Source organism: Symphalangus syndactylus, chromosome 7 (assembly GCF_028878055.3).
Source record: "Symphalangus syndactylus isolate Jambi chromosome 7, NHGRI_mSymSyn1-v2.1_pri, whole genome shotgun sequence".
Taxonomy (NCBI): Eukaryota; Metazoa; Chordata; class Mammalia; order Primates; family Hylobatidae; genus Symphalangus; species Symphalangus syndactylus.
The window spans coordinates 46,443,422-46,465,527 of record NC_072429.2 but is presented as its reverse complement, the minus strand read 5'-3'; the positions used below and the strand labels follow the sequence as shown (position 1 = coordinate 46,465,527).

The 22,106-nt window shown below is 35.1% G+C and overlaps 1 protein-coding gene across 5 annotated transcripts in view; it reads left to right on the top strand.

Annotated features, from left to right (window-relative positions):
• The window catches only part of ANKHD1 (ankyrin repeat and KH domain containing 1), a 140,279-nt gene that overhangs the window by 83,066 nt on the left and 35,107 nt on the right, over positions 1-22,106 (top strand). For all 5 annotated transcript variants that reach the window (XM_055285997.2, XM_063642731.1, XM_063642730.1 and 2 more), the window contains 5 exons: positions 5,230-5,317; positions 7,773-7,900; positions 8,255-8,398; positions 9,628-9,730; positions 19,174-19,932. In XM_055285997.2, coding sequence (XP_055141972.1) covers positions 5,230-5,317; positions 7,773-7,900; positions 8,255-8,398; positions 9,628-9,730; positions 19,174-19,932 — 1,222 coding nt within the window. The remainder of the gene's footprint in view (positions 1-5,229; positions 5,318-7,772; positions 7,901-8,254; positions 8,399-9,627; positions 9,731-19,173; positions 19,933-22,106) is intronic.

Here is a 22,106-nt window from a genome sequence, read left to right as displayed (position 1 = left end):
GATGGTTAAAAATCAAACAATTTTTTATCTTACAGAAAGCTAGCATTCTGTTTCCAGTAAATATACTTTATATTCTTTTCCAGTACATGGAATATTTATAAAAATTGTCCATGTTTTAGGCCACAGAGAAGTCTGAAGAAACACCTGAATCTTCATCATGTGGACTATATTCTCTGATCTCTCTTGCCTTAAAATTACACATCAACAATAAAGTCTTCTTTAATTCTATACATTTAGAAATTGAAGGAAAATACTTTTTCTTTTTTTTTTTGAGACGGAGTCTCGCTCTGTCACTCAGGCTGGAGTGCAGTGGCGCGATCTTAGCTCACTGCAACCTCCACCTACTGGGTTCAAGCAATTCTCCTGCCTCAGCCTCCCGAGTAGCTGGGATTACAGGCGCCTGCCACCGCGCCCGGGTAATTTTTGTATTTTTAGTAGAGATGGGGTTTCACCATGTTGGCCAGGCTGGTCTTGAACTCCTGACCTTGTGATCCACCTGCCTCGGCGTCCCAAAGTGCTGGGATTACAGACATGAGCTACCGCGCCCAGCCAGGAAAATACTTTTATAAAATTCATGGGGTTAAGAGGCCATACAGTAAAAATTACACAGTAGAAACTGAGTTACCAGTGCACACCAAAACTTGGGTAGGGAGAATATACCTAAAGGTGTCCTTAGAAGGAAAATTGTAGTTCTGTATATCAATATATTAAAGATGAAAATAAATTTTAAAACAACAGCACAAAGGAAGAAGAAAATAATAACAGCAGGAGAACACCTTGTTCTATCATATATGGTATTCTATGGTACATGATATTCTATGATATAGAATGAGGTGTTGCCCAAATCTAGGGAAAAAATATAAAAGCAAAAGTTAACACAATAGAAAATAATTTTAAAAAGAGATACAAAAAATATAGGGATGAAGAGTGAAATTAAAAAGTGGTTTTTAAAAAAAGACTACCAAAACAGATAAAACAAGCCAGGCTTTTTTTTTTTTTTTTTTTTTTTTTTAGGGGAAAAGGCATAGATAACAATAAACTTAAAAGTGAATTGTAATTATTTTATAAGTAGAGATCTTTAAATTTCAATCAATAAATGTGAATGCTCAGATGAAATGAATACTAATTTTTGCTAGAAATATATAAATTATCAAAATTGACTCTAGAATAGGAAACTATGTCTTACAAATTGAATCAGTGGTTTACCGATCTATAGAAGGTAAGAGGTTCAAATGGATTTATGGGTGAATTTTACCAAATGTTCAGGGTTTTTTGTTTTTTGTTTGTTTGTTTTTGAGACAGAGTTTCGCTCTTGTTGCCCAGGCTGGAGTGCAATGGCGCAATCTTGGCTCACTGCAACGTTCACCTCCGAGGTTCAAGCAATTCTCCTGCCTCAGCCTCCTGACTAGCTGGTATTACAGGCATGCACCACCTTGCCCAGCTAATTTTGTATTTGTAGTAGAGATAGGGTTTCTCCATGTTGGTCAGGCTGGTCTGGAACTCCTGACCTCAAGTGATCCGCCTGCCTCAGCCTCCTAAAGTGCTGGGATTAAAGGCATGAGCCACTGAGCCTGGCCAAGAAATAGATATTTTCTTTCTTTTTTTTTTTTAAGATGGAGTCTTGCTCTGTCACCCAGGCTGGAGTGCCGTGGCGACATCTTGGCTTGCTGCAAGCTCCGCCTTCTGGGTTCATGCCATTTTCCTGCCTCAGCCTCCTGAGTAGTTGGGACGACAGGCACCCGCCACCAAGCCCGGCTAATTTTTTTTTTTTTTTTTTGTATTTTTAGTAGAGACAGTGTTTCACCATGTTAGCCAGGATGGTCTCGATCTCCTGACCTCGTGATCCGCCTGCCTCGGCCTTCCAAAGTGCTGGGATTACAGGCATTAGCCACCGCGCCCAGCCGAAATAGATACTTTCTATATTATTCTAGCTGTTCTCAAGAACAGAAAAAGAAACGTTAAACTGCATGATATTTAAGTTTGTAGCCTTGGAAAATAATTTTCTGCGTTTATGAAGGGAAAAAAATCAGAAACAATTTGTATCCTAAAATTTTATTAGTATTGAACAAATAGTGGCTATATGACTAAATCCAACGTTCATAAGTAGTATGATGTATACGAATTTGATTCCCATTATATACATATATACATTGATTCCCATGATATGCACAGATATATGTATATACATACATTATACATATGTATTCCCATTATTGATTCCCATTATATATATATATATATGTGTTCCCATTATATGTATGTACTCCTGTTATACATGTATATTCCCATTATATACATACATATGTATACATAAGTGTATATATAAGTATACTTATATATACACTTATGTATACATATGTATATATACTTATATATATACATATGTATACATATGTATGTATATGCATATATATGTGTGTGTGTATATAATGGGAATCAATGGGAATATATATGTGTAAGGTATATATGTATGTATATAATGGGAACCAATAATGGGAATATATATGTATAATGTATATAATGGGAATCAATAATGGGAATATATATGTATAATGTATGTATATAATGGGAATCAATGTATTCCTATACATATACATACATATAGATGTATATAATGGGGATTTTCCATATATACATATATAGATCCTTTTTTTTTTCTTTTTTCTGCTTCTTGCACAGCAGGGCTAACCCATAGGGAGTGTGCCCAGAGTAGCCTGATTACCATTTTAAAAGAAGGATTTAGTAGTGAGATATTTTGGAGCAAATATTGTGTGTTGCGGGATATACATTATTCATTTTAAGACACAAAATGTTGTAAATATAGAGTTGTGGCATTGTTTTTATCAACTTTTTTCAAATGTGATTATGTTATTCAAAACTAAAGGAATGAATGTATATTTATTTATAGAGAGGAAAATAAAATAGGTAGCTTTTCACCCCTTTTATTTCAGGAATTATATTACTATGTTGAATTTTGAAACGACTTGGTGTGAGGATATTGGGACTGTACTTTCTGATTTCTTGTCTTTTAACAACTATGGTAATATTTTAAATATACAGAATTAACAGTTATTTTTTAAAGTTTATTCTAAATCAAGGCTGAAAGCTTTGAAATCATTTGTCTTTGCCATTACGGGAGCTAATTATGTTGATATGACCTAATTATGTTGATCACTGCCAGGCTTAAGAAATAAGAAAAAGAAAAGGGTAAAGAAAGGATAAGTGACATTAATATTGCCCAACTATGTTCAAAATAATAACATATCAGTTGCAGATAATCAATGTCTTACTCTCGGGTTTAACTACTACTCTTAATTTCTTGTTTAGTTGACTTTCCTTTCTCTTATTTACCTAGTAGAAAATAATAAAAACTTCAAACCTCAGTGCTATGAGAGGGAAGATTTGAGAGTTCAGTTATGCTTAGTTTCCTGCATGATTAAACAATATTTAATCACTCCATTGTTTTAAGCATTATGTGTACAGTGGCGAGCAAAAAAAGACAAGATCATTGCTCTCATGGAGCTTACCATTTAGTGGAGGAGACAGGTTAGCTAAATATAATACTTACACAGACTAAAATATGATTGAAGTTTATGAAGGAGAGGTTCATAGAGATGTATGTCCATAATAGGAAGAGTGATTTAGTCAGGAAGTTCAGGGAGGTCTTCCTTGAGGAAATAGCACTTGACTTGAGATGTAAAGGATGAAAATGAGTTAGTGGAGGAAAAGCATTAAAGAGAAGAGAGACCAGTATGTGCGAAAAAGTTGTGAGGCAGGAAGGGAAAAGACAGGTTGCTAAATGGGCAATTTATTTCCAGGATGTGGTTGATTGTAATGATAATTCAGAAATAAGTTGGATAGAAAAACTGGACAAACAACTTTCTAGGTCTTTCCGAGTAAGGTCTTTGTGATACGTATTCAGTTTTATTTGAAGTAAATTGCCAGAATGTTAGATTTACCTAAATTTGAATGTGAGTTCAAGATCTATTCTAAAGCCAGATTATTTTGGCATTATCTATAGTTATTCATTTTTCCAAAATCTAGAGTTAAAAGATTCTTATTTCATTAACATGTATAACAATTAAAAAGTCAAAGCATAAAGTAGTTTTTTTAGTAGGTTGAGTGATACTACACTGTCAAGATTTTTTTTTAAACCTATTTTAGGGAGGAATTCCTATCACTTTTCTGTGAGGTTTCCATTGAGTTGACAGTCTACTCATTTCTTATTGTTGTTTTGATCAGGGTAATTAAAATGTAAATAGACTAAATTGTATTCTACTGGGAGAGCACATATTTTAAATTGATCATGTGGTAATTACAGGATTTTCAGAGTTAATTAGACGAATATAGCTGAAATAAAGCCTTAACTTAACCACCAGTCTTTATCAATTTTTTCTTAGTAATAAAACAGAACCAGAACAACAGAAATTCATGTTTGCATACATAATGAAAGAGGGGATAGGTAAGAGAACTTTTCAAAGAAGCAGTATATAAGCTACATTTTAATACTTAGATGAATTTAATGAGTTCATAATTCTCCCAACAGACAGTATTACTCACCATATAAGCAAGCTCCTTTTAGTGGCATTTGATGTGAGGCATGCATGGTTAAAAACTGTTTTATCATTCATTCCTGTTGCTGGCAAGCTTCTTAGAAAGAACAATCTTTCTGCTATTAGGAGTTGTATCTTTTGCCTTTGACTATTCAAGTATTTAATTTCTACTTAAAAAAAAAAATCCACCCATTGGTATATTTTTCTTCTTCATTTTTCCGTTACTCCTAAAATACCATAGTGTTTTTCTTCAGGGAATCATTTGCATCCTTTGATAGTGCTTTTATTGGCTTCTGCTATAAGATCAAGATTCTTCTAATCATTTCACAGGACTGAGGTTCCTTTTTCACAATCCAGATAAATAGTTGGGAAACATTTTTTAAAACTTAGAATTAGAAAACTGCAGCGATTTCTCTTTGGGAACCAAACAAAACATTAATATTATCTTTAATGGTTATTACTTGGTATGCAAAACTGAACTTGCCCTTAGAAAGTTAAATTATCTAGTTTGGACTGAAAATCCTGTATATTGGGGGAATTGAGGTAGGTGGTATAAAGTGTCTACAATGAGTAAGTATATTAAATCCTCGTTATTTCTCATTTCATCGGTACTGTTTTTAAAATAGATGGTTAGACTGTTGGCATTGATGGATTATTTTTTCCATTTCTTTAACAGGAACATGAATCTGAAGGTGGAAGAACACCTTTGATGAAAGCTGCAAGAGCTGGTCATTTGTGCACTGTGCAGTTTCTTATTAGCAAAGGTAAAGAAAGGGCAAGTGATCATTTCCAAGAGGCTACAGTTTATGGGAAAAAAAATCCTAAACTGTTGCAATTTATGTTATGGCTACTTTACCTACAGTAAAGTATTGTATTTTTGCCTTTTGTTATTGTATTTTATTTAGTAAGCATAGAGTTTGTGAGTTGTTTACCAGGAATTTTCTTTATTAGTTTTGAATTTTTAGTTTTCATCAACCAAGCAACATGTGGTTGCTCCCAACTTAGAAAAGCCAAATGTAAAATGTCCCACTATGATTAGGTGGATATTCAACAGCTAATGATGAGTCCGTTCTGCTGGAGATGTGGGTGGAGGACAGAGAGTAAGTCTGCTACTGTGGTACTTGTTTGTGGTACAGTTGAATTAACTGAGTTTGTAAGGATCTTATTTATAATTTTTATATTTCTTTAGAAATTCTATTATTAGAATTATATTTATTTAGGCAAATTTCAACTGATGGATGAAGAATTAGCTTAAGACTGTTTACTGCAGAAAAATAAAATGCTGTGGAACCAATGTTAGGTTTAACCATATGTAATTGTCATGTTGTGAAACAAAAATGGTAATGTCAGCAGTTTCATTTGGTTCAGCCTAACTCTTTGTATAGTGTCAGAAATACTGTGGCATATAATGAAACATCCTAGGATAGGATGATAAAAATACAAGGAAGATTCCCTCAGGAGGTATTATGTTATTAAGATAAAAACCGTATTTATATTTTAATAGATTTCTGACATTTAGTGACATAAAAAATGCAGGGTAAGATTTTATCATATTATTATTTTTTTTTTTTTTGAGAAGGAGTTTCACTCTTTTTACCCAGGCTGGAGTGCAATGGCGCAAACTTGGCTCACTGCAACCTCTGCCTCCCGGGTTCAAGTGATTCTCTTGCCTCAGCTTCCCGACTAGCTGGGATTACGGGCATGCACCACCATGCCTAGCTAATTTTGTATTTTTAGTAGAGACAGGGTTTTACCATGGTTGGCCAGGCTCGTCTCAAACTCCTGACCTCAGGTGATCCGCCCGCCTCGGCCTCCCAAAGTGCTGGGATTACAGGCATGAGCCACCGCACCTGGCCAGATTTTATCATTTTAAATGTACTTGTTTTCTTCTGAATTGGAGAAAACTAGGCTTATTTTCTTCATACTGCATTTTCGCTGCCAAGTAAGGCATATCTTTACATAATATAGTCTGTAAAAGCCGTTAACCTCAACCACACAGAAATAAATAGATGGATAACCTCTGGAGTTCTCTTATGCTTCTTTACTAAAGAGAATACCTAATCATACCCAACAACAACCTGCTAAGAATGTAATCAGGCTTGTTAGGAATAGGAACACATCGATTATATCCTTTCTCCTTTAAATAATCCTGACATCTAAAATAATTTCATGTTGCTAATCTCAGGATGTTTATTGCTGTGTTTTACCTTTCCCAAAAGGTACTTTTATGCAAGTTAGGATTAGATTCAGCTGGATATTTTCTGAAAATTAGACAAACTGATAGTAGTAGTTTTACCCACCAACTTATTTTTCTCTTAAATAAGATAGGTAGAATTAAGAAGGAAGAATGAATATTTCTATAGTCTTAACTTTCTAGTTGAGATCTTTTGGAATTGTTAAAGGTAGCTGAACTAAAGTCATTTTTTCCAGGGGTCAAAAATAATTTATCAAAAAAGAAACTAAGAAAAGACTTTGCATTTAGACATTTTTCAGGTCATGTTATACACAGCTATTGAACAACTTGCCTTTCAGATAACATATCTGGATAATATTCTGTCTTCTCTCCATATCCAGGTCCCCTGACTCTTAAAATACACAATATGAAGAATTTTATATCTCTTAAACATTGCTTAAAAAAATCTGTTTTCTCTACTTTTGAGACCTGGCTATATTGCCACTTTCTAGTAGGTCAAAAATGTCTTTGAAACATTTTGAGTTATATACAGTGGTGTTATTTGATGCTTACATTAACCTGTATATATTTATTAATCTTAGTCTTCTAGATTTCCCATTTTAAAAGTGATATTGAATGAACGAACTACAGCTTCATGCAACATTGTGGATGAATCTCACAAATATAATATTGAGTGAAAGAAGCCAGACGCAAAAGAGTACATTGTATGATTCCGTTCATATAAAGTTCAAAAACTAAAACCAGTTTGGAAGTCAGGGTAGTGGTTACCATTGGGAGGCTGGGTAGTGACTGAAAGGGAGCACAAGATGGGGCTTTTGGTATGTGGATAATGTTCTGTTTGTTCCTCTGGGTGCTGGTTACACAGGTGTGTGTTCATTTTGTGAAAAAAATTCAAACTATACACTTATGATTTGTATACTTTTTTGTATCTACATTATACTTCACAAAAAATTTTTAAATGATATTGACTGTGAACTGGCTTGATTTCAACCTTTGCTAAGATCGCAATTTATTTTTCTTCAAAGGTGCCAATGTTAACAGAGCTACAGCCAATAATGATCATACAGTAGTGTCGCTGGCATGTGCAGGAGGCCACCTGGCAGTTGTTGAGCTTCTCTTGGCTCATGGGGCTGACCCTACTCATCGACTCAAGGTAGTCTACTTAAAAATAAGTAAACAGGCTGTGTGCGGTGGCTCATGTCTATAATCCCAGCACTTTGGAAGGCTGAGGCGGGTGGATCACTTGAGCTCAGGAGTTTGAGACTAGTCTGGGCTACATAAGGAGACCCCATCTCTATTAAAACACACACACACACACACACACACACACACACACACGTATGTGTGTGTGTGTATATATATATATGTAAATAATATGTGTATAGTTATAAAAATATGTTTGATCTATCTTAGTGCTTAGTATTTAATACTGTTTAAATGAGTTTTGATTTTGTATGAGCTGCTAAGAAACTATAAAGAATTAATTATCACGGCAATTCTTTTTCAGGATGGTTCAACAATGCTCATTGAAGCTGCAAAGGGTGGCCATACTAATGTAGTTTCTTATCTGTTGGATTATCCAAATAATGTTCTGTCAGTTCCTACCACAGATGTGTCTCAGCTCCCTCCACCTTCTCAAGATCAGTCTCAGGTAAAGTAAAATGGAGCTTGTTTGTTAATATAAATATTCTTCAACATGATTAGAAGTTTTTGTTTAAAATCAGTTTTAAGCAAAATGGACTTGTTTTTCTTTTCTGTTACATATTGAGAAAATCATGATTCTAAATTCTTTAGGATTTATTTTCTTTAAAGGTACACAAATTTGTTATTGCCTTATTTATTGAGAATAGCGGTTTTTAAAAACCACTTAATATCAAATATAAACATAAGTATTCTAAGTTGTTATCTTATTACAACTAGGTTTTTCAGGATTTTTTTTGTTTTTTAACAAGAGAATCAAGAGAAAGCTTTTTCTTTTTTCTTTTGTTTCTTTTGAGATGGAATCTTGCTCTGTTGCCCAGGCTGGAGTGCAGTGGCATAATCTCAGCTTACCACAACCTCCGCCTCCCAGGCTCAAGCGATTCTATTGCCTCAGTCTCCCAAGTAGCTGGGACTATAGGTGTGCGCCACCACGCCCGGCTAATTTTTTGTATTTTAGTGGAGACAGAGTTTCACCATGTTGCCCAGGGTGGTCTCAAACTCCTGAGCTCAGGCGATCTACCTGCCTCGGCCTCCCAAAGTGCTGGAATTACAGGCGTGAGCCACATGCCTGGCCGAGAAAGCATTTTCTTAATACCTCCCAAGGTAGTATTAATTATCCTAGAGATAGTGACTTTCGTCAACCATGAAAGTATAGGTAACATAAGCGCTAAAAGTTCATTAAAGTGACTTTTAAACCTACCTTAAATTACGGAGAAAATATAGAGATTTTACTAGTATGTTATGTTGGTGAAATCTAAATTCTTTTCTACAAAGTCATCCTGAAAACTGCTAGCATACCCCAATTCAAGAAATATATTACATTTTTGTTTTCTTTTGATCCATGTAGAATTTGAACAAGGGTAAATTGGCTAGTGGATAGTGAATATGTGACTTGTACCCCTAGCTACAATTGGAACCAGCAAGGCGTTCTATTCAGCAAGGGAGTAATGTTATTTCCATTTAGCTTAAAATCATTGACTATTTGTAGATTCCCTGACTGTCTAATCATTAGTCTCAAAAATTATTGCTTGGTGAAAGCTTTTTTTAAAAAAAGCTTAAGGAAACAAAAGTGCATTTGGTGGTATATGAAGATAACCTAAAACAGGATATCTGTTTCATTTATGGGCCTTTGTCTTATTCTTTGGTCTGAGATGATTTTTTTCTGAGTTGACCTTTTAGGTTCCACGTGTGCCAATGCATACGCTTGCCATGGTTGTACCTCCCCAGGAACCTGACAAAACTTCACAGGAGAACTCTCCTGCCCTTTTAGGAGTGCAAAAAGGTTAGTTATTGATTTATTTTTCTTCAAATGGGTATTTTTTCAGCTAATTGATAAATCCAGAAATGTACTTTAATGATACAGAGTTACTGTGTACCCATGGCTAATTGAGGTAGATAATTCTGACAAATGCAAATAGTCTTACTATCAAAAACCAAAAAGACATAAGTGTTAGGAAAAATGACTTTTTATTTTTTCCAGTTAACATACTGATCGATGTAGCTTTCATCTGGCACAGATGAAAATACTTAAGAAACAAGCCGAGTTCTTGATTATATTTAAGTAACCATAGTTTATCAGACATTCATTTTTCATTTGATAATTCTTTAGCTAACCAATAGTATATGAAGAATAAAAATGCATATTTGCTATCTAGTTAAGTCTTGGTAACATTTATTCAGTTAATGAGTGAGAAGTTTAAGAATTACATTCAGTTGCATTTGTGCAATGCTGAATATAGTAGATTATCATCTGTCACTATGTGAACCTGGACAAATAACTATCAAAATAAAATGTATACAAGTAATATACAAATGACTATTAAGAAGGAGAGTATACTACTTAAAAAAACTCAAGTTTATGAGCTCTGATATGTTTCTGCTGTCTTTATATTTGTAAATGAAAAGTACCTTCATGTATAAATGTACCTTCACTTCATAATTATGTATAGTTGTAATATCTGAGTTTTCTGAAATAAAATAGTTAATATGTAGGATGTTTAAAACTATAAAAACAAACTTATGAACATAGTTCATTTAGTGTATGATAATCAAGCCCTAGATATTGAAATCACAATGAGGCATGTAAGTGTATATTAATATCTGTAATACTGATTTAAGAAAAGTTGGTTTCGGTTGACTCTTATAGCAGCAAACAGAAACTTCTTTCAAATTATGCCAATTTTAGTAATTTAAAGTATTGGGGGCCTTCACCAGGGCTAAACTATTAATTTCAGAGATGAAATATCTGTAGTCTCTCTGATTTAAGCTAATTCTGGCAGTTTTTCATGGAACACCTAGCTATTCAAAATTTTCCTGCTGTTTTTAATCTTAACAATTAAAAAGCAAATTAAACATGCATCCATGAGTATCATAATCAGCTGATATTTAACCTTTAGTAAAATATTTAAAGCTAAATGTCTCTGTTTTTGTTTTTTTTTTTGAGGGGGGGTGTTTATTTGGCTAAACCTTATAGAGGACTGTAGTAACTTTGGCTTTGGAAGCTCAGTACTAAATAAGAATCATTGGCCAGGCATGGTGGCTCATGCCTGTAATCCCAGCACTTTGAGAGGCTGAGGCCGGTGGATCACTTGAGGTCAGGAGTTCAAGACCAGCCTGGCCAACATGATGAAACCCCATCTCTACGAAAAATACAAAAAATTAGCCAGGCGTGTTGGCATGTGCCTGTAATCCTAGCTAGTCGGGAGGCTGAGGCAGGAGAATCGCTTGAAGCCAGGAGGTGGAAGTTGCAGTGAGCTGAGTTCAGGCCATTGCATTCCAGCCTGGGCAACAAGAGCAAAACTCCGTCTCAAAAAAAAAAAAATCATTTAAAAAAATATAGGCCCCGTGTGGTGGCTCACGCTTGTAATCCCAACACTTTGGGACGCTTAAGCAAGTCAATCACTTGAGTACAGGAGTTTGAGACCAGCCTGGCCAACATGGCAAAATCCCATCTCTACTAAAAATACAAAAATTAGCCGGGTGTGGTAGTGTGCACCTGTAATTCCAGCTACTAGGGAGGCTGAGGCATGAGAATCACTTGAACCCGGGAAGCAGAGGTTGCAATGAGCTGAGATCTTGCCACTGCACTCCAGCCAGGGTGATGGAGTGAGACTCTCAGAAAAAAATTAGGGCCAGGCGCAGGGGCTCACACCCATAATCCCCGCACTTTGGCAGGCCAGGTGGGCAGATTGCTTGAGCCCAGGAGTTCGAGACCAGCCTGGGCAACATGGCGAAACCCTGTCTCTACAAAAAAATACAAAAGTTAGCTAGGAGTGGTGGCACAAGCCCATAGTCCCTGCTGCTAGGGAGACTGTAATGGGAGGATCACTTGAGCCTGGGAGACCGAGGCTGCAGTGAGTCATGAGTGTGCCATTGCACCCCAGTCTGGGCCACAGAGCGAGACCTTGTCTCCAAAAAAAAAAAAACAGAAAAAGAAAAAAATTAGGCTATCTGCCGTGGCTCATATCTGTAATCCCAGTGCTTTGGGAGGCCGAGGCAGAATGATAGATCAGCCTGCCCAGCATAGGAGAACTTGTCTCTATTAAAAAAAATTTAAAAATTAGCCAGGCATGGTTGCCTGTGCCTGTAGTCCCAGCTACTCAGGAAGCTAAGGCAGAAAGATTGCTTGCACCCAGGAGCTTCAGGCAGCAGTGAGCTATGATTGTACCACTGCACTCCAGCCTAGGCGATAGCCTCAAAAAAAAAATAAATAAATAAATAACACAGATCCACAAAACAATCAAGAAATAAGCTAGATAGAGTGTATGCCAAGAGGAAATAAAAACATTTTAAATTTAGGTTTAATATGTAAGTAATCTGAGATGTTTAGGTAATGATTTTTTAAGTTTATACTCTAGTGAGTAACCATATTTTTGCTTACTGAAATATCTTGGATTATTTAGTTATTTTCTGCATTTTGATGTTTTATTACTTACTAAATAGTATAAACATGAACTACCTTTCTAAGGAATCTTTCATTTTACTAAATTATCAGGGTTATCCCTAATTAACATTTGTATTTAGATCACTTGGGCACTTGCTACTGCTATCAACCAAATGGCATTGGCAATCTAACAGTTATTTGTGTGGGATCAAACTGCGATAATGCATTGTGTTAAAATGTCATGTTAGTATAAATCATGCATATCATAGAATATTATGTTGCTATGAATTAGGAAAAATCATTTAATTATGGAAAAGAACACACTGAATTACCAGGATAGGAAAACCTATCTTAAATAAAGACTTAACTTTTTTTTATACTTAAAGCTCCTTTTTCTTCTCAAAGCTTCTCTTTTATGTCTCTGGAAAAGCTCCCTTGAGTGATGAAATTGCTGTTTGACCCTTTTGTTTTTGTTTCCTCTAAGTCCATATATTATTTCTGTGTCGTGTATGTGATTAGGGATGGACAAAGGGTTCTTATTCTCTAGGACTCTCTTCTTTTCCTCTTCCAGCAATCATCTTTTCAGGTTCTTATAACATTTTATTCCTGTCTGTTTTCAGTAAATCTTTTTATTATTCATATCCTCATCCTTTTAAAAATGTATTAATGCCCATAAATCTTACCCAGGTGTTTGATATATGTTCTACTCAGATATTATTTTCTTAATGCCCCATGTGTACCAGTTGTACAGGCTCCGTCCATCTTGATTCATATCCTCCTGATTTAGGCAACTTGATCTCACTTGTCTGTTGTTGGTTTTCAAGGATTCAGGATTCTAGGTGGCATCTAACAGAGGCCTCAGAATCACGTCCATAAACAAAATATGAAACTCTGAGTGACATGCTCAGTTTTCTAGCATTATTTAACTTTATTACCTGCAGTTACAAATATTCAGATGGGAAAGGATACATAAGTAATGTAAATCCGTTGCCTTGTTGTTATAGCTGGTTCTACAGAAGTTTTAAGAGAAGATTCATTTTGGTCTTTTGCAAGTTGTGTAACTTAGAATTAATCTGCTGCAAAGCATTTAAAATTATGTCAGGATAAACAAAACACATCTTTTGTGTATACCTCAAGCCCTCCTGAGGAGTAATTTCCTTTTCTCTGAAATTCTAGAGTACTTCATTGGATCTTCCTTCCAGTTCTTGTCACTTTTGCTTGCTCCCCTCCCCTTGGGACCTCAAGTGTAGAGGGTTGAGTTAATCATACTCAATTTCTGGTGCTTTATCACCATAATTTCTCTCGTTTCACTTATTCCCTTTTATTTCTCTTTCCATTCCCCTGCTTCCCCCATACATAATCATTTCAATATTTGATGTGTATATTCTTTTGTTCTTGTAAATTCTTATAAAATATTTTTTATGTGTCTGTATATATATGTGTGTGTGTGTGTATATATATATTTTTGTTTGTTTGTTTGTTTGTTTGTTTTGTTTTGTTTTGAGACAGGGTCTCACTTTGTCACCCAGGCTGGAGTACAGTGGCGCAGTCTCAGCTCACTGCAGCCCCAACCTCCGAGGTTCAAGCAATCCTCCTGCCTCAGCCCTGCAGGTAGCGGGGACTACAGGTGCCCTGCCACTACACTTAGCTAATTTTTTGTATTTTGGTAGACAGGGTTTTGCCATGTTGCCCAGGCTGGTCTTGAAGTCCTGAGCTCAAGCGATCTGCCCACCTTGGCCTCCCAAAGTGCTAGGATTACAGGTGTGAGTCACCACACCCGGCAATTACCTTGTATTTTTAATTTACATAAATAGTATTGTGCTACAGATCTCATTTTGTTTTTTCTTTGTTTACTCAATACTGTTTTTAAGATTTATCCACCTATCTCTAGATTGTTTCTACCTATAGCATAGTGCTTCACACCCTGTATATCCTCCATGTTTTACCTGTCATTTCTCCCAGTGACAAATATCCTGAATAGCCTCTATTTTCTTACCCCCACTGACAATGCTTTGATGAAAATATTTGTATAGTCCCTTTATGGATCTATATAAGAATTTCTTTGGAACATCATCTCCCCACTTAGACTGTAAGCTCCTTAAGGGCAGGGTTTATGTTGCTTATCTTTATATGGTCTACTATGCCTTGCTTGTATTAGATGTTTAAGTACTTATTGAATAAATTAATGAGTGCGAGGCTAAGAATATAGATTATTTTGAAGGCAGAAGACAATTCTTAGGCATTTTTAAGAAAGACATTGTGATTAAAGAGATGTTTTTAAAAAGTAATCAAGAAGTAGCATTCTAGAATGGTGGGAATGAGATTGAAAACAGAAGTGTAAATGTAAAGTAAGAATTAAATTGGCATGCTGCTTTTATATGTTAGAGTTGCTTTTTGGAGTAAGTGACATGAAAAGTTCTCACATTTTTATATCAAATCATTAAAATTATATAGAAAAATTGTATATACAGTGAATGGTATTGAGTATTCCTCTGGAAACTTTACTGCTAATATTCTTTAGTCACTTTCCATTATATAATCATTCTTATATGGATTTACACATGCCCAAATTTGATAATATCTTTTAACATATAACTGCTTATAGTAATAGGAAGAAGATTGAATTAATCTGTTAACATGTAACACAGATGTTTGTTTGGACACCCTTGGTTAAGTGATTGCTATGTTAAAATGTATAATGTGTCCTGTTTGGGAAATTTTGAGACGAATATTTAGACATAAAGGAAAAATAAGTCAATTCTAGGTTAGTGGCTTTCATTTTTGACTATGACCACAATAAGAAACATTTTATATTGAAGCCCAGGACACATCATACATCTGTTTATCAAAACAGAAATTCCAGTGGATAATAAACACTCTACTACATTTGATGCACTGTGTTATTTTTAGTTATACTTTTTCAACCTGATTTTCTATTTGAGATCCAGTTGGGAATGCTGTTTAAAAATCATTCTAGTAGGGTGCTGTGTGATGATGTAAGCAAGGGAATTACAGAGCAAGGTTTAAGTTTTATAGACAAAACCAAGTAAGGAAATATGAAATCTAGTCTAGATCCTTCTGTATATCATGTTTTTTTTTCCCACTGGCCATTATTTTTCCATTGTACAATGCACTAGTTATTTTAGACACAAAAATGATTGATAGGATTAAGCTCAATCCAATAAAAAACTAAATATTTGGCAAATATATGTCCACCTCATTCCTTCACTGCCAATAAAAAAAATAAAGGCCATGTTTAAGCTGTCACTAGATCATGGCTTCTACTGCAGATTTTTTCTAGTTTTGTTAATAGAGGGAAAGTGAGAGGCAAAGGAATAGGATAGAAACCAAACCAAAAAGATGAAATGGCGACTTTACCTATATTTCTTTCTTTGAGACGGAGTTTTGCTCTTGTTGCCCAGGCTGGAGTGCATTGGCACGATCTCAGCTCGCTGCAACTTCTGCCTCCTGGGTTCAAGCGATTCTCTTGCTTCAGCCTCCTGAGTAGCTGGGATTACAAGCATGCACCACCACACCAGCTAGCTAATTTTACATTTTTAGAAGAGACGGGGTTTCTCCGTGTTGGTCAGGCTGGTCTAGAACTCCTGACCTCAGGGGATCCACCCTTCTCGGCCTCCCAAAGTGCTGGGATTACAGTTGTGAGCCACCGCAGCCGGTCACCTATATTTCTAAATAGTACTTTATGATATCATTCACTGATACCAATGAATAGATTTCTTTGTGTCTGACACTGGAAGCTGTTTGAAGGAGATAGAACCCTTTTATTTTCTGGTATCTTATAATACTACTTACTACCTGTTGAAAATTTTGTTGCTAAAAGAATACTTGTCATAATCTCTACCCAGAAAGTATAGATGTTGCTTTACTTTCTAGGACTAATTAGGTGACATTATCTGTTTTTCACCAATCTGTTTTATTCTTGATGTTAGAGCTTGTGTTAGTGCTTTGATGTGTCTTTAGGCAATTCCACTAACTCCATGGCTATTTTGAGATGAACCACTTTTTATGCATCATTTTTGCCGTCATCGATTTTTAATGCTACATACGTTCTGGGCTTATAGTTTGTCTATTCATAAGTTACTCTTAGTAATCTTGTGTTCCACACTTCTTGCATATTATTTGTTAACAAGATAGACAGGGCCATTCCTATCTGTTACTGTCCTCAAAATTCTACTCTTATTTTGGATTATACTAAGTATAAAGATTTTAAATCTGTGAATGTCCAGTGGGGTCATAACATAATTACTAACCAGTCTGGTTGATGTTGAACTCTTACCTAGTTTTCCTGAATCTTAAATACAAATTGCTTAGTAGCTATACAAGGGTGTTTTGAAACTAATGGATGTTTAAAGGACCATGGACCATTCAGTCTTTGTAGAACTTCTAAATGTACTCGAGTGATGTCATTGAATTTATTACATGACTGAATATTTCCTTGTTATTGTTGTGGATTTGTACATTGCTATTTGTGACCATTTACCTTCCTTTTCTTGTTGATTGTCATTAGGCACTTTAAACAAATACTGTAAATCAAAACAGGGACTCCTATATGGTCTTAGGAAAATAATAACAAAAATAAAATAAATCTAATGGCTTTTGCTCTGAAAGAATAAAGTCTTTTTCTATCATTTTGCTCAGATAGAAATATAAATTCAGCAAGTCTGAGGCTGGAGAATTACTTTAGGCCAGGAGTTCAAGACCAGGCTGAGCAACATAGCAAGACCCCATCTCTTAAAATTATATATATATAAATTGAATATACAGAGTGTACTTTGCAATTTAAGGAATAACTAAGCCTCTGAAAGTGATTGCAGTGATATTGAAATTGTGGTCATCTTACCTTATTAAAGACAGTATGTAGGGGAAAAACTTAGACTTTTTTAGTAATGACACGTTGCATATGTTTGAGCTACCTGCAGTTTTGAGATCTCTATTCTAGCAAAAAAGTAGATGAATCTCTAATTTTTTTTTCTTCAGTAGTTTTGTCACCCCTTTGAAATTCAGAACATTTTATGTCTCTAAATGACCTTTTTTCCTTTGGACTTGAGAATCATTTTTAATACAATGGATGATTTTATTTTAAAAATTCCCAAATTACCTATGTTATTCATATATGTTGACTGCAATTCAAAATAATAGATAACTTTTTTCCCAGCTTTTTTCAAACAGTTTTATTGTTTAATTTACATACCATAAAGTTCCCTTGTTTTAAATGTACAATGCAATGAATGTTAGTAAATTTACTGAGTTGTGTAACCATCATCACTATCTAGTTTTAGACCATTTCCATCTCCCCAAAAAGATCTCTTATGCCTGTTTGCAACTGATCCTCATTTTCACTGTTATAACTTCAGGCAGCTACTACTGTCCCTGTCTCTATAGATTTGCCTTGTCTCTGTAGATTTGATATGAGTGGAATTACACAATGTGTGGTCTTTTGTGTCTAGCTTCTTTCACTTAGTATAATGTTTTTGAGGATCACTCATGTTGTAGCATGAATCAGTAGTTTGTTCCTTTTTGTTGCTGAGTAGTCCTACTTTTTTTTTTTTTTTTTTTTTTTGAGATGGAGTCTCGCTCTGTCGCTTAGGCTGGAGTGCAGTGGCGTAATCTTGGCTCACTGCAAGCTCCGCCTCCCGGGTTCACGCCATTCTCCTGCCTCAGCCTCCTGAGTAACTGGGACTACAGGCACCCGCCACCATGCCTGGCTGATTTTTTGTATTTTTAGTAGAGACAGGGTTTCACCATCTTAGCCAGGATGGTCTCGATCTCCTGACCTCGTGATCCGCCTGCTACTGCCTCCCAAAGTGCTAGGATTACAGGCGTGAGCCACTGTGCCTGGCCTAGTCCTACTTCTTCTAAACAAGATTAAGCCTTAGATTTGCCTCAGAGTAGGTATTGTACGTCAAAAAATTTATGTCCTTCATTTCATGTCCAGATTTTAGGATTATTAATATTGATAATTATTTTTCAGCTGATTTGTTATGAAGGAAGGAACTTAAGTGTAATTTAAAACCTTAAAATAATATACATTGCCATTGTTTGTTAACATATACTGTCAGTATGAGTAACCCTAAATGGGAAGTCTGATTTTCTCCTAGGATCATTTATTGTTTCTCTCATAGACAGAATTTACTTGAAGTGTTCATTTAAATGCAAGTTGTCCTTTGCATAGTAAGTTTAACAGTGTTGCAGTACAGATGTGTTAAAGGTATATTTAATGGAGAATTTTAGACATGTCTTGAAAAAACTGATTTCACATTGTATTTCAATATAAGAAGAAAAATATTTTGACTGAAAAACACTATCCCCTACTTTGATCTGTAAGTTTTGGTCTTTTGCATTAACTCTGCATTGCTTGCAGAGTTAATATTGCTAAAAGAATGATTGTTCTAAATGGGCAGTTAACATTTCTGGTATTTTCAGTGCTATTTTGATACTGCTTTAGATTTGGTATTCTTTAAAAAGTCCAATCTAATCAGCAGAATTCTGAGATTCTCGCCTCTTCGTTTTCCTTTTCCCTGCCCCTGACTTAATTTCCAAAATCCTCCTATCCTAAAGAGTAGATTTTTAAAACTTCACAGTTTTTGAATTAGCAACATCCTAGTTTGTGCTGCGTGAAATAGATGAGTATAGGCTTTAACCTGCCTAACACTGGTGTGACTCTGAACATTCATTCTATAACATTAGTTATAAGGGTTTTGGGAGGGAGGTCCGTGTGTGTGGGAGGGGAGGCTGGTTTCTTTTTTTTTTTTCTTTTTTTTTTTTTTTTTTTTTTTTTTTTTTTAGCATGGCACTCTTTCAAACGTTTTTCATGTGCTTAGGTACATCCAAGCAGAAGTCCAGTTCCCTCCAGGTAGCAGATCAGGACCTACTGCCATCTTTTCACCCATACCAGCCTTTGGAGTGCATAGTAGAGGAGACTGAAGGCAAGCTGAATGAACTGGGACAAAGAATTAGTGCTATTGAAAAAGCACAGCTTAAGTCACTGGAGTTAATTCAAGGTGAACCTCTGAACAAAGATAAGATAGAAGAACTTAAAAAGAACAGAGAAGAGCAAGTCCAGAAGAAGAAGAAAATATTGAAAGAACTGCAGAAAGTGGAAAGGCAGTTGCAGATGAAAACACAGCAGCAATTTACCAAAGAATACTTGGAAACCAAAGGTCAGAAAGACACAGTGTCTCTACACCAGCAGTGCTCTCATAGAGGAGTCTTCCCAGAAGGGGAAGGAGATGGTAGTCTCCCAGAGGATCACTTTTCAGAGTTACCTCAGGTTGACACAATCTTATTTAAAGATAATGATGTTGATGATGAGCAACAGTCTCCACCATCGGCAGAACAGATCGATTTTGTCCCAGTCCAGCCTTTATCATCTCCACAGTGTAACTTTTCCAGTGACTTAGGTTCTAATGGGACAAATTCTCTTGAACTTCAGAAAGTATCAGGTAATCAGCAGATTGTAGGACAGCCTCAGATTGCTATTACTGGACATGATCAGGGGCTGTTAGTTCAAGAACCAGATGGACTAATGGTTGCAACTCCAGCTCAGACGCTTACCGACACTCTTGATGACCTGATAGCAGGTGGGTTAAGAAATATATCTGTAATAATTTTTCTTTAATCTGTGTGCTCAACTTCTTTATATACCCCTCCAAAAACATAGACTTTGTACTTTTTCATTTTAGAACTATCTTTGTAAAATTACCCATTTCTTGAAGTCTTTTGGAAGTGAATTAACTAAGCTCAATAGCACTAACACACAAAAGTGTGTTTCCCCCTCTTCTTTTTTGTCATATTGCAAAGGCAAAGAAATAAAGTTGCCACAATCCTTTGTTTTAAACCTTTGGTATCAAAACCACCATGTGCTGTGACTTGGGTAGGAGATCTCAAAGTAGAATTTCTTTGTAGGCTTTAGAAGTATTCATATAAGATTATACTTAAAATTTTCCTGCTGTTGATTTTCATGTCTGGAAATTTTAAATCACACAGCTTTTTTAATTTATAATTTTATTAGATCAACTTACTTATTTCCAATTAAATGGGATGTTCAGAGAAAACTAAGTATTCCATATTATAATATTTGTGGTTAGAAGATAAGGTGCATTAAAATTATTGTCACTTGATGATTTGAAGATTGGGATTTTTGCATTAACTTTCTTAATGAAAGCACACAACCACACCACACCACACACACACACACACACACACACACACACACACACAGAAAAAAAGGCCTGATAACCTTGAAGTATATGTTTCTGTTTATTGTTGTGTGGAAAATTACAACTAGATATGAAATGAGGTGCACAAGTTTACTTTCCCTTTCATTGTCCTTGCAGCAGTGGGAAAACAGTGCAATTAATCATTTACCTTCCTAAAGATGGCTGGTGAATGTATCACCTCCATGAGAGCCCAGTTCAGAAATGCAGCCAGAATGGCTGTTGACAGTGGATGAAGACCAAGAACTAAGATGTAGCTGGAGTGATATTCAAAGGCAGGCCAGTCCTCTGTCTCTTGATTGCAACATTTTTTTCCTTACTGTTGTGTGTTGCCTCTTGTCATATTCTCCTCCCCTTCTCCCATCCCAATTATGCTATCTCAGTTTCCTTTCTTCTTTTGTGAGCCTTTAGTCTTCCTGATCTTTACTGAATCTTTTTAAATGTGGAATAAGATTATTGAAATCAGGAATTTTATTGGGCATGTGTTTGACTTCCAATGGTTATAGAATTGTGATACTGCCTTTGAGGCTCCTCTGATATGTAATAGGTATCATTGTGCAGAGGAGGAATGTCTTAGTTTTCTTAAAGAAAATTAGAATTCTGGGAAATGTTTTAAGGAGTTAGGCTCTTTGTTCTTTAATTTGGGTTTTTTTTATCTTCAGTTGGTAGACACAAATTAACTTTGTATTATTAGCATTGAAAGTTGTTATAAATTGTGAATAAATTCTTGTAGTTCATTTGGAATTCTAATTTATAATCTGGATAAAAACAGATTTTAGAATGTGAAGTATGATTACGAATATTAATGATGAAACTGGTGAACTGAGAATAACATTTTTAAGATGTAGTGTTCTGTAACTAGCATTATAATGTTCCTAATTAAGTGCACAGTTTGCAGTTATGAAATCTGTGTTACTGATCAGTTATGTTAGAACTTTTTTTTTTTTTTAAAGAATGTAGAAACAGCTCTAAAAGGAACTTGTGTTAAGGAACATCAAATTTTATTTCACTGAAGTAGTTGTTAAATTAGTCTTTTACAAAGTTTGCATGAAACAGAAAATTGGCTTAGAAATTATCTTTTAATTATATATAATATTAATATAAACAAAATTTAATTTGTGTTAAACATTAATACCTACCACATTGTACAATATTCTTTTATTAATAAGTTTTACATTTTAAATCAGCCAACAAGTACAAAAATTATCTTCATGTAAAAATTTCCGTTTTTATGAAGGTTATGTGTTTTGAACTATATGGCAGTAATTATATTTTCTTTATTCAAGATGATGTACCTGTCTTAAATTTAAATATTATATTTTCCTAAGTCAAAGTTTGTCTTAATTTTCTTAGTTGAAGGTAAAATAAATAAGGCAAGGGTGAATTAGGTTAATACCTAATGCTGCAATTGTAAAACATAGTAACATATTGGTAAGATTATAGAGTAGGACAAATATATAATTAATTTTACTTAACTCTAGTTCTTACCACTCATATTAGTAAAAGAGAGAACACTGTACATCTTAAAATTCTACTTT